This window comes from Bos grunniens, chromosome X, assembly GCF_055505025.1.
Source record: "Bos grunniens cultivar Pamir isolate PY7600 chromosome X, Bosgru_T2T1.0, whole genome shotgun sequence".
Taxonomy (NCBI): domain Eukaryota; kingdom Metazoa; phylum Chordata; class Mammalia; order Artiodactyla; family Bovidae; genus Bos; species Bos grunniens.
The window spans coordinates 142537301-142548900 of record NC_141194.1 but is presented as its reverse complement, the minus strand read 5'-3'; the positions used below and the strand labels follow the sequence as shown (position 1 = coordinate 142548900).

The following is an 11600-nucleotide window of genomic DNA, read 5'->3' as shown; positions in this document are numbered from 1 at the left end:
GAAATTGAAAAAATCATGTAATTGTGATTCTTAACAGTTATTCCAGTGACTTTCCAGCTTAAAATTTGGAGCAAATTTTCCTTAACAGGATATCAAGTACCAATTATCTTCAAATATTGATATTCTGTTATATCATACGTCCCACTGATTCACAATTTAATATCATATACACTACATACTCAAACTGTCAATCGTTCACAGCACATTAACCAAGTTACTAGGAAACCTGAACTACCACGACCAAAGATATTATAGAGAGCACAAAATTCTGACCAGGAGAGCCAAGATCAAGGAGTAGTTTGCTGTAGGAAATAATTCTACCAAAACAATATGGGAAGAGAAGTAATTTAAAGTTTTCAAGATATTAAATGCACAACTGACTCCAAATTGCCATTTAGTATGCTTTTGTATTATAAGATATAAAAGCTACCCCCATGTATGGAATGTTAAGCTGACACCCAAGACAATCAAAGCCTCCCATATCCAATATCCCACTACTTTCTGGTTGTACCAAAAAATAAACAATGAGCAAATGTCATGTATGGATGTGAGAGTTGGACTATAAAGAAAGCTGAGCGCAAAAGAATTGATGCTTTTGAACTGTGGTGTTGGAGAAGACTCTCGAGAGTCCCTTGGACTGCAGGGAGATCCAACCAGTCCATCCTAAAGGAGATCAGTCCTGGGTGTTCATTGATAGGACTGATTTTGAAGCTGAAACTCCAATACTTTGGCCACCTGATACGAAGAGCTGACTCATTTGAAAAGACCCTGATGCTGGGAAAGATTGAGGGCAGGAGGAGAAGGGGACGACAGAGGATGAGATGGTTGGATGACATCACCGACTCGATGGCATGGGTTTGGGTGGACTCTGAGAGTTCGTGCTGGACAGAGCGGCCTGGCATGCTGCGGTTCATGGGGTCGCAAAGAGTCAGACACGACTGCGACTGAACTGAACTGAACTGACTGAAATGATTTCACCTCTTTAAAAAAAAGCATTTACACTTAAAAAATGGGATGAGGTGGGATTTCCTCCTTTTTAAAAAAGTTTCAGAGCTACTAAAAAACTTGCATTTACAAAATAGTTGATAAAAACATTCCTCTGGATTGTACAAGAAGGGACCACCAACCGGACTGGGTGTGCCGTATTAATCAGACTTGGCTTCTTTTTCTGCTTCATCAGAGGTTGGGCTCTCCTCAATTTTAGTCTCCATTTTCTGCAGGTAAGTCTTCTTTAGTCTCTCGGTTGGCCACTTCTACCCTTTGCTCCTCTTTTCCCTTTTGTTTGCATTTTTTTGTCTGAAGATTTATCCTTTCCCGCAGCCTTATTTGGCTTCCGTTTTTGCAGGAGCCGGTTTAGCTGACAACCTCGCCGATCTCCTCTGGGGCTCGTCCTTCACTGCCCCCTCTGCGGAGCTGACCTACCTCTTGGGCATCGTGGTGGCGGGGCAGGCGAGAGCTGGGAGCCTGAGGGCTGCGGCGCGCCAAGAGCCTTCACGAGGCCGAGTAGCCTGACTGCTGCCATTCTTCCCGCTGCCCACTAGGAGAAGCTGTTTCTTTCTTTCTTTTTGAAAAGCTGTTTCTTTATTGATAAAATATCTTAGGAAAGTTTCCACCACAGCCCCGTTCCCTTCAGTTTACCCTTGGTGAGTGTTATGTGTCAAGCTTCCCGATAACCAGATGTCTTTTGGCTTCCACTTCTGCTTCCACTTTTTCCTCCCACTCTCAACACTCGTTAGTGGTTTTTCCAGCTCTTAGATGCTAGTCCAGCTGATGGATCACACGCAGTCCTTTCTGTTAATGCTATGTCTGGTACAGGATGGAGAAATGTATCTTGACAGTGGATCCTCAGTGGTCCAACATGCAGAGCATGTAAAACATTGAGGGCATGCTTAGTAGAGTTAAGTCACATACTTCATTTGGGCTTTTTAAAATAGAACTGAAATCAGGTATTTCCCCCAAACATTCTAGATAGACGATGCCCTTTCCCACAAAGTTTACTAAATATAGATAAATATGCTTAGCAAAACCATTCTCTCACTAGCAATTTCATTAATGCCTCAGCTTCCTGAAGTATAAGTGGGAATATTGACAACAATTTCCTCGTAGATTTTGTTTTCAATTAAATGAAGCAGACCATCTAAAACACTGAGGACATTGCTTAGCAGTCTAAGTAACATACTTAATTTTGATTTTTTTTCAGAAGAATGAGTTGAAATCGAGATTATTCCCCAATAATCTGGACCTACAATGAACTTTCCCACAAAGTTTCCTAAGTGTAGATCTGCACACTCCCCTAAAAGCATCTCTTTCACTTTCTAGTAACTTCATTCATACCTCTGGGCCTCAGTTTGCTCATCTATAAAATGGGAACGTTGATTCCACCTTCTGTGTAGTTTTTCTTTTTAATTAAATGCAGGCAAGCAGGTAAAACAAGACAGACTTTGCTTGGTAGATCTAAGTATCATATCTAATTTTTTTTTTTTTCTAATAGATGGAGTTGACATTAAGCTTTTTTCACCAACAATCTACAGACAGTGCCATTTCTGCAAATTCTACTGTGTCCATAAATACTCTCACCATAAAGCATCTCTTTCACTTATTAGTAACTTCCTTAATGCCTCTGTGCCTCAGTTTACTCATCTATAAAATGGGAGTGCTCTTTTTCTTTTAATTAAATGAAACAGAGCATATGACACATCCAGAATGTTACTTAGTAGATCTAAGTAAAATACTTCATTTCTTTTTTTAGAAGAGAGAGTTGAAATTGAGTGTTTTTCTCCAACAATCTAGATAGACAATGCCCCTTTCCACAAAGTTTATTGAGTGTAGATAAATAAACTCTCAAAGACATCATCCGTTTCACTTCTTGTAACTTCATTACTGCCCCTGTGCCTCGGTTTCCTCATCTGTAAAATGGAAATATTGACAACACCTTCCTCGCAGATTTTCTTTTGAATTACATGAAGCTTAATATGTAAAACACTCACCATTGCTTAGGAGATCTAACTAACATACATAATATTGTTTATTTTTCCTTTAAGAGTGTTAAAATCTTTATTTTTACCCCACAGCCTTGTAGATTTTCTTGGACCTTACTGATTCTTATTTTTCATTAAATGAAACAGAGCATGTAAAATACGCAGGATATGCTTAGTAGAGTTAAGTAACATACTTAATGTTTTAAGAGAATTGAAATTGAGTTTTTTTCCCCCAAAAATCTAACAGACAATGCCCTTATCAACAAAGTGTAATAAGTATAGATAAATAGGCTCACCGATACACCATCTTTCACCTAATTACTTTCTTAAAGCCTCTGTGCCTCAGTTTCCTCATATATAAAATGGGAATGTTGATAACACTTTACTTGTAGATTTTCTTTATGATTAAATGGAGAGGAGCGTGCAAAGCAACCAGGACATTGCTTAGAAGATCTAAACAACTCACTTATTTTTTTTTTAATACAGAGAATTGAAATTGGATTTTTTCCCCAACACTCTGGCCAGACAATGCCCTTTCCCACACAGTTTACTAAATAGATAAACACGCTCAACAAAAAGCATGTATTTCCCTAACTAGTAACGACAGTAATGTCTCTGTGTCTCAGTTTCCTCATCTATCAAATGGGAATGTTGATAACACCTTCCTCGTGCATTTTGTTTGTAATTAAATGAAGCAGAGCATGTAAAACACTGAGGGCATGCTTAGTAGAGTTAAGTAACATACTTCATTTGGGCTTTTTTTATAATAGAATTGAAATCAAGTTTTTCCCCCCCAAATTCTAGATAGACGATGCCCTTTCCCACAAAGTTTACTAAATATAGATAAATATGCTTAGCAAAACCATTCTCTCACTTACTAGCAATTTCATTAATGTCTCAGCTTCCTGAAGTATAAATGGGAATATTGACAACAATTTCAGCGTAGATTTTGTTTTCAATTAAATGAAGCAGACCGTTTAAAACACTGAGGACATTGCTTAGGAGTCTAAGAAACATACTTAATTTTTTTTTTTTTCAGAAGAATGAGTTGAAATCGAGATTTTTCCCCAATAATCTGGACCGACAATGCACTTTCCCACAAAGTTTCCTAAGCGTAGATCTGTACACTCCCCAAAAAGCATCTCTTTCACTTTCTAGTAACTTCATTAATACCTCTGGGCCTCAGTTTGCTCATCTATAAAATGGGAACGTTGATTCCACCTTCTGTGTAGTTTTTCTTTTTAATTAAATGCAGGCAAGCAGGTAAAACAAGACAGACTTTGCTTGGTAGATCTAAGTATCATACCTAATTTTGTTTTTTTCCTAATAGATGGAGTTGACATTGAGCTTTTTTCACCAAAAATCTACAAGGCTGTGGGTTAAAAATAAAGATTTTAACACTCTTAAAAGAAAAAAAAAAAAAAACAATATTATGTATGTTAGTTAGATCTCCTAAGCAATGGTGGGTGTTTTACATGTTAAGCTTCATTTAATTCAGAAAAAAATTTACGAGGAAGGTGTTGTCAATATTCCCATTTTACAGATGAGGAAACTGAGGCACAGGGCAGTAATGAAGTTACAAGAAGTGAAACGGATGATGTCTTTGAGAGTGTATTTATCTACACTCAATCAACTTTGTGGAAAAGGGCATTGTCTATCTAGACTGTTGGAGAAAAACACTCAATTTCAACTCTCTCTTCTAAAAAAAAGAAATGAAGTATTTTACTTAGATCTACTAAGTAACATTCTGGATGTGTCATATGCTCTGTTTCATTTAATTTAAAAAAAAAAGAGCACTCCGATTTTATAGATGAGTAAACTGAGACACAGAGGCATTAAGGAAGTTATGAAAGTTGTGAAAGAGATGCCCTAGGCTTCCCTGGTGGCTCAGAGGATAATGCATCTGCCTGCAATTCAGGAGACCTGGGTTCGATTCCTGGGTTGTGAAGATCCCCTGGAGAAGGAAATGGCAACCCACTCCAGTATTCTTGCCTGGAGAATCCCACGGACAGAGGAGCCTAGTGGGCTACAGTCCATGGGGTCGCAAAGATTCGGACACGACTGAGTGACTTCACTCACTCACTCACTCATGGTGAGTGTATTTATGGACACAGTAAAATTTGCAGACACGGCACTGTCTGTAGATTGTTGGTGAAAAAAGCTCAATGTCAACTCCATCTATTAGAAAAAAAACAAAATTAGGTATGATACTTAGATCTACCAAGCAAAGTCTGTCTTGTTTTACCTGCTTGCCTGCATTTAATTAAAAAGAAAAACTACACAGAAGGTGGAATCAACGTTCCCATTTTATAGATGAGCAAACTGAGGCCCAGAGGTATTAATGAAGTTACTAGAAAGTGAAAGAGATGCTTTTTGGGGAGTGTACAGATCTACGCTTAGGAAACTTTGTGGGAAAGTGCATTGTCGGTCCAGATTATTGGGGAAAAGTCTGGATTTCAACTCATTCTTCAAAAAAAAAAAAAAAAAAACAAACCAAAATTAAGTATGTTACTTAGACTGCTAAGCAATGTCCTTGTTGTTTTAGACGGTCTGCTTCATTTAATTGAAAACAAAATCTATGAGGAAATTGTTGTCTATATTCCCATTTATACTTCAGGAAGCTGAGGCGTTAATCAGGGATAGAGTCACCCTTGGTGTGGGGGAAGCTGAGCATATTAAAAGTTCCTTTTACTTGTAAAAGAATGAAACTGGAACACTTTCTAAAACCATACACGAAAATAAACTCACAATGGATTAAATATCTAAGTGTAAGACCAGAAACTATAAAACTCCTAGAGGAAAACATAGGCAAAACAGTCTCTGACATAAATCACAGCAGGATCCTCTATGACCCACCTTCCAGAGTAATGGAAATAAAAGCAAAAATAAACAAATTGGACCAAATTAAACTTAAAAGCTTTTGCACAATGAAGGAAACTATAAGCAAGGTGACAAGACAGCCTTCAGAATGGGAGAAAATAATAGCAAACGAAACAACTGACAAAGAATTAATCTCAAAAATATACAAGCAGCTCCTGCAGCTCAATTCCAGAAAAATAAATAACCCAATCAAAAAATGGGCCAAAGAACTAAAAAGACATTTCTCCAAAGAAGACATATAGATGGCTAACAAACACATGAGAAGATGCTCAACATCACTCATTATCAGAGAAATGCAAATCAAAACCACTATGAGGTACCATTTCACGCCAGCCAGTCAGAATGGCTGCTATCCAAAAGTCTACAAGCAAAAAATGCTGGAGAGGGTGTGGAGAAAAAAGAATACTCCTACACTGTTGGTGGGAATGAAAAGTAGTATAGCCACTATGGAGAACAGGGTGGAAATTCCTTAAAAAACTGGAAATAGAACTGCCATATGACTCAGCAATCCCACTGCTGGGCATACACACTGAGGAAACCAGAAGGGAAAGAGACACGTGTACCCCAATGTTCATTGCAGCACTGTTTATAATAGCCAGGACATGGAAGCAACCTAGATGTCCACAGCAGATGAATGGATAAGAAAGCTGTGGTACATATACCCAATGGAGTATTACTCAGCCATTAAAAAGAATACATTTGAATCAGTTCTAATGAGGTGGATGAAACTGGAGCCTATTATACAGAGTGAAGTAAGTCAGAAAGAAAAACACCAATTCAGTATACTAACGCATATATATGGAATTTAGAAAGATGTTAACGATGACCCTATATGCGAGACAGCAAAAGAGACACAGATGTAAAGAACAGTCTTTTGGACTCTGTGGGAGAAGGAGAGGGTGGGATGATTTGAGAGGGTAGCATTGAAACGTGTATACTATCATATGTGAAGTGGATCGCTGGTCCAGATTTGATGCATGAGATAGGGTGCTCAGGGCTGGTGCACTGGGAGGACCCTGGGGGATGGGATGGGAAGGGAGGTGGGAGGGGGGTTCTGGATGTGAAACACATGTATGCCCGTGACTGATTCGTGTTGATGTATGGCAAAAACCACTACAATATTGTAAAGTAATTAGCCTCCAATTACAATTTTTTTAAAAAAGGAAAAAAAAATTAAAAAAAAAAGTTCCTTCCGTCTGAAGGAGATATTCAATATGAGCAAGTTGGATTTTTAAACAGGTTTCCCTCAAGACAAGGCAGGCCTGATTATGGAGGGCCCAGGGGGCTTGTGGCTTGTCTTACTGGCACATAAGAATTGCTGACACCCTGGACACTGCCTTGATATTTCAGCCTACAGAGGTGAGGAAAATTTAGCTTACGTGGGTCCAAGTTCACTGTAAGTCACCACCACCAGTCCAGCAGCCTGTATCCATCGCTGCACTCACATAGGCACCATGAAGCAAAGCTAATAAACTCATTTGGGATTTTTGGATAAATACTCTCTTAATACAGCCTATGGTTTTCTACAGTCTCAAATGGTAATCTCGTGACCTACAAATCAGTCATCGCTGCCTGAGCAAACAAAAAAGTATTTCATGTGGACAGAGGTAAAGAATCTGGCCTGAACTGAATGCTTCCCCCTCCCCAAAAAAGATTCCACAAAACCCACCTCTTTAAAACAATACCATCAAAAATATATCTTTTGATGTTAGAAAGTCCTCAAGAGGATATTCACTCATAAAGTTCAATTTGAGCCCCATCCACCAGGTGTATGGTTTGACTGTATGCAATTCTCTTAAACTCTTCACTCTTAGCTCAGTGCCACTTTATTCAAAATTGTTTCAATTTTTAGACAAATTTCCAGTTTGTACATCTTGCTCCTAGCCTCCACCATAATGTCACTATTTTAGCAATGATTTCAGGCTGACAGCATAGCATAGCAAACATTAAGTGGTAGGGCTAGGACTTCCCTGGTCGTCCAGTGGCTAAGACTCCCCACTCCCAATGCTGGGACCTGGCTTCAATCCCTGGTTAGGGAACTAGATCCCACATACCCCCAACTAAGACCTGGTGCAACCAAATAAGTATTTTTTAAAAAGATGTAGGGCTGTCGCTTTCTACACTGCTTTACTGAAGACTAAAAACAATGGCAGGAGTGCCCTGCACTTGGACTTTTAAGCTGTCTCCCCATATCAGTCTCAGCCTAACTAAACAGACACTTACTCACATAGTGTGTATGAAGTACTCCCTAACTCCAGTGCCTGAAGATTTATAAATTCACTCATTTAGCTAAGAACTTTTTGGTATTTTAAGTAATAGAGTTGAACCCTCTCATAACCTAGATCCTTAATGCATTAATGTGCACTTCCCAGATCAGACCCAGCCCCAACATGACTCCACAAAGTGCTCAATAAAGGATACCAGGAATAAAAGGATAAATAATAAAAGGATATCAGTTCAATAAAGAAAATTGAATTTTATTATGTTTAATTTTTCACAGGAAATAGGAACAACAGTGATTTCCTTTTCTTGCTCTTTTAGGAAATCACAAAATTACTTCTGATAATTGGCAATTTCCATAAACTGGTGTTTACTTATCCCATTTCCACTTGCCAAAGCCCCCAAAGATCAAAACTAATTTGCTAAACATGGAAAAGGCATCAAAAAAAGAGAAAACAAACAAACTTTAGAATGTCTAGGACGAAAGTGTCCAAGACTTGAAGCAGGTTTTATAATTCCTGCCCTCACAAATTGTTGTTTTCAGGCTTGCTGAACTGCACTTTGATTTCGCTCCCATCGATTGGAATCACAAGCTCCTTCCTAAGGGGAGAAAATGGCAAATATTCAGTATTTGGAGTTGTGGACAGAATTAGATAAACGATGTACATTTTATGCTTGTTTTAAAATGTGTATTCTCCCAAATGCCCAGGGAACATACTTTTGTAATAACCAGTTCCAGGCTCTCTTTAGGGAGAATTTTCCTTTGTGCGCAAAATTTATGGGAGCGCTGAAAAACTCAGTATTCAATATTAAGCGTTTTTAATGCACTATTTAAGAATCAAGATTAAATGCACAGAGACTTCCCTGGTGGTCCAGTGGCTAAGACATCTCGCTCCCCAGGCAGGGGGCGCAGTTCAATCCCTGGTCAGGGAGCTAGATCCCAGGTGCAACCAAATAAATATTTAAAGACTAAACGCGCAAAATTGCACGACCACCAAATTATCTAAAATTTTAAATAAAGGCAAGATTCAATCCTGTACTTGCACAACCGGGTGTCACTCGCCTCCCACTGACCTAAACCCCGATCCAATGAAACGTTATTCACCGAAACCTACGTTTCCGGAGTTAATTCACTCACTCACCGCACCGCCCCAACCTGAGAGCCCAAGGGCCGGCAGCCTCCAAGGGCTTCGAGCCCCCCACCGAGTTCGGGCTCTGGGGGAAGGGACAGCGCCAAAGGCGTCGGAAGAAGAGCCCTAACGTCCCAGAACATTTTGGGCGCCTCCAGAGCAAGCCACTTACCGAGCGAATACATTGGGGTACTGGCTGCGCTGGAAAACGCTCTCCAGCTCCTTCAGTTGCAGCCGGCGGAACGAGCAGCGGTGGAAGCCTGGCTGCCTGTCCGAGGGCTGCGGATCCTCCGCGCCCGCCAGCATCGGCTCCTGTGGAAACTCCTCCTCTTCGCCGCCGCCGCCCTTCTGGATCTCGTAGACCATGGGGTCGGGAGCTCCCGCCCCAACCTGGTCCTGTTCTCCTGCTGCTGCTTCCGCTGCCGCCGCTCCCGGCTCAGGTTCTGATCCCGACTCCTCCTCGACGGCGGCACTTGTTGCAATGCCCGAGACCTCGGTGGGCTTCGTATCTGGAAAGGAAAAAGACAAGAAGTCTGGGCGTCGGAGCGCCGAGTGTGCGGGGCGGCGGGAGGCGCAGGCCCGCGACCCGAGAGGCGACGGCGACCGCGCCGCGACCGCGCCGCAGCCGCGTCCCGTTCACTCGCCTCTCCCAGGGAAAGGGCCTTTCCCTCGAGCTCGCCAGAGGACCTATCCCGCTCCGGGCACTGACCGGGTTCTTCCTGGAGCTCGTCGACTCCTTCGTGCGGGCGTCCGGGCTCACGGTCCATGTCGCTAGCGCTGTCCAACCAGCTGTGCGCCTCGGCCGACTCTACGCTGTTGACGGCGGCGATCCAGAGGTCTGGTTCGCTGCGTTAGGAGTTTGTAGCTTCTCTGCGGCCGTTGACGCCCACGGCCACGCGCTAGCTATTCGGCGTCGGCTACGCGGCTCCCCAGTAGCGGCGCGTGCGGTGGGCGTAGCCGTTGGGGCGTGCACGTGGACAGGGCGTGGTCATAGAGTAGAGGGATGCGGGTGGGGAGAGTCCTGGCAGGGGGCGAGGGGGTGGGGGCGCGCCAGCTCCCACTTGTGGCTGAGCTGAATAGTACCAGCTCCTGCCTTGGGTCGGTCCTGAACTAAGGGCTTCTCCTGATTGTGCGAGCTGACTTGGGACGGGGGAGGGGGCAGGGAATGAGACCTCAATGAGGCGTCCCGGGAGCCGGGGAGAAATGTTGTGAGAACGTCTCTCCGCCTGGCCCTCGATGGGCTCAGGCTTGTTGCCATTAGTTCCTCCCCAACCCCCCGGCCCCCGGAGCGGGAGACGCAGAGATGAGACTGGAGAAACCGTGGGGCCCCGGCAACCCCAGCCGGCTGAGACGACAGTCGTCCCCCCTTGTCGCGTGGGCTCTGAGCGCGACTCCCCTCTGAGAAGTCGGTAATTAATGGATGGGACTGTGATTCTGTTCCATTCGCTCTCAAGGTCCACGAAACAGGCTAGTGATTCAGACGGAAAGATTAGGCGCGAGACTACTTGCTGGGTTTTTGCAATAAAGCGCTGAAAGCAGAGCCCGTCTCGTTCCCTCGGGGGTCCTGGGGGCAGGAACTTGGGGCTGTATTTGCACACAGTGTGCTCGGATGCCTGCTGCGAGAAATCCAGCCTGTTCCTTGAAAATACACCAAGTAATCGAAAGTTGGACTAACCTACGTCGGAGGGCAAGTGTAGAACACTGCACGTGGCCATTGCTTTGACCCTGGACGCGATTGTGGAGGATACGGCATCTACTTTGCTATGCTCCGCTACCGCGTTTGGGGCTGCCGGCCCTCTGCAAAAGTGCACGGGTTTCTTATGCTGGGCGCCGTGTGGACTGGGTTGTTGTTGTTTGGTAGCTGAGTCGTGTCCGACTCTTTGCGACCCCATGGACTGTAGCCTGCCAGACTCGTCTGTCCATGGGATTCTCCAGGCAAGAATACTGGCGTGGGTTGCCATTCCCTTCTCCGGGGGATCTTCCCGACCCAGGGATGGAATCTGCATCTCCTGCATTGGCAGGCGGATTCCTTACCGCTGAGCCACCTGGAAAGCCCCTGGACTTGGGTTAAATTCCTCTTTTTCTTCTTTGCCTCCTCTAGTCCCCTCCTTGGCGCCCACCTTTCCCCTTCTCACCGTCCTCTTTCCCCTTGTGTCTCTCCCTTTGTTTGGGACCATCTTCCAGAGCTCTTGTTCTGCACCCTACTCACCTCACCTACAATGAACAGTTTGGGCTTGGGATTAGTTACAACCTGAGAAACCTCTAATGGTTATGATCCTGGTGTTCCTTAGCCTAGCTAGGATATCCGTTACAATTCAGGTCGTGTGACAGCTTTTTGTAATGTGGAAGCAGCCCTCTAAATAAACTCACCTAGGTAAGATTTATATAGAGA

The 11600-nt window shown here is 43.2% G+C and overlaps 1 protein-coding gene and 1 pseudogene across 1 annotated transcript; both read right to left on the bottom strand.

Annotated features, from left to right (window-relative positions):
* Window positions 1-1145: 1145 nt before the first annotated feature.
* On the bottom strand, window positions 1146-1433 carry LOC147341537 (non-histone chromosomal protein HMG-14 pseudogene; annotated as a pseudogene).
* A 6881-nt stretch (window positions 1434-8314) lies between these two features.
* On the bottom strand, window positions 8315-10763 carry LOC147341536 (uncharacterized). Its single transcript, XM_086389773.1, has 3 exons — window positions 9918-10763; window positions 9381-9717; window positions 8315-8678 (listed from the first exon to the last, which is right to left on the bottom strand). The coding sequence occupies exons 1-3, from the start codon at window positions 9973-9975 to the stop codon at window positions 8603-8605; spliced, it is 471 nt and encodes a 156-aa protein (XP_086245899.1). The 5' UTR covers window positions 9976-10763; the 3' UTR covers window positions 8315-8602.
* Window positions 10764-11600: the final 837 nt, after the last annotated feature.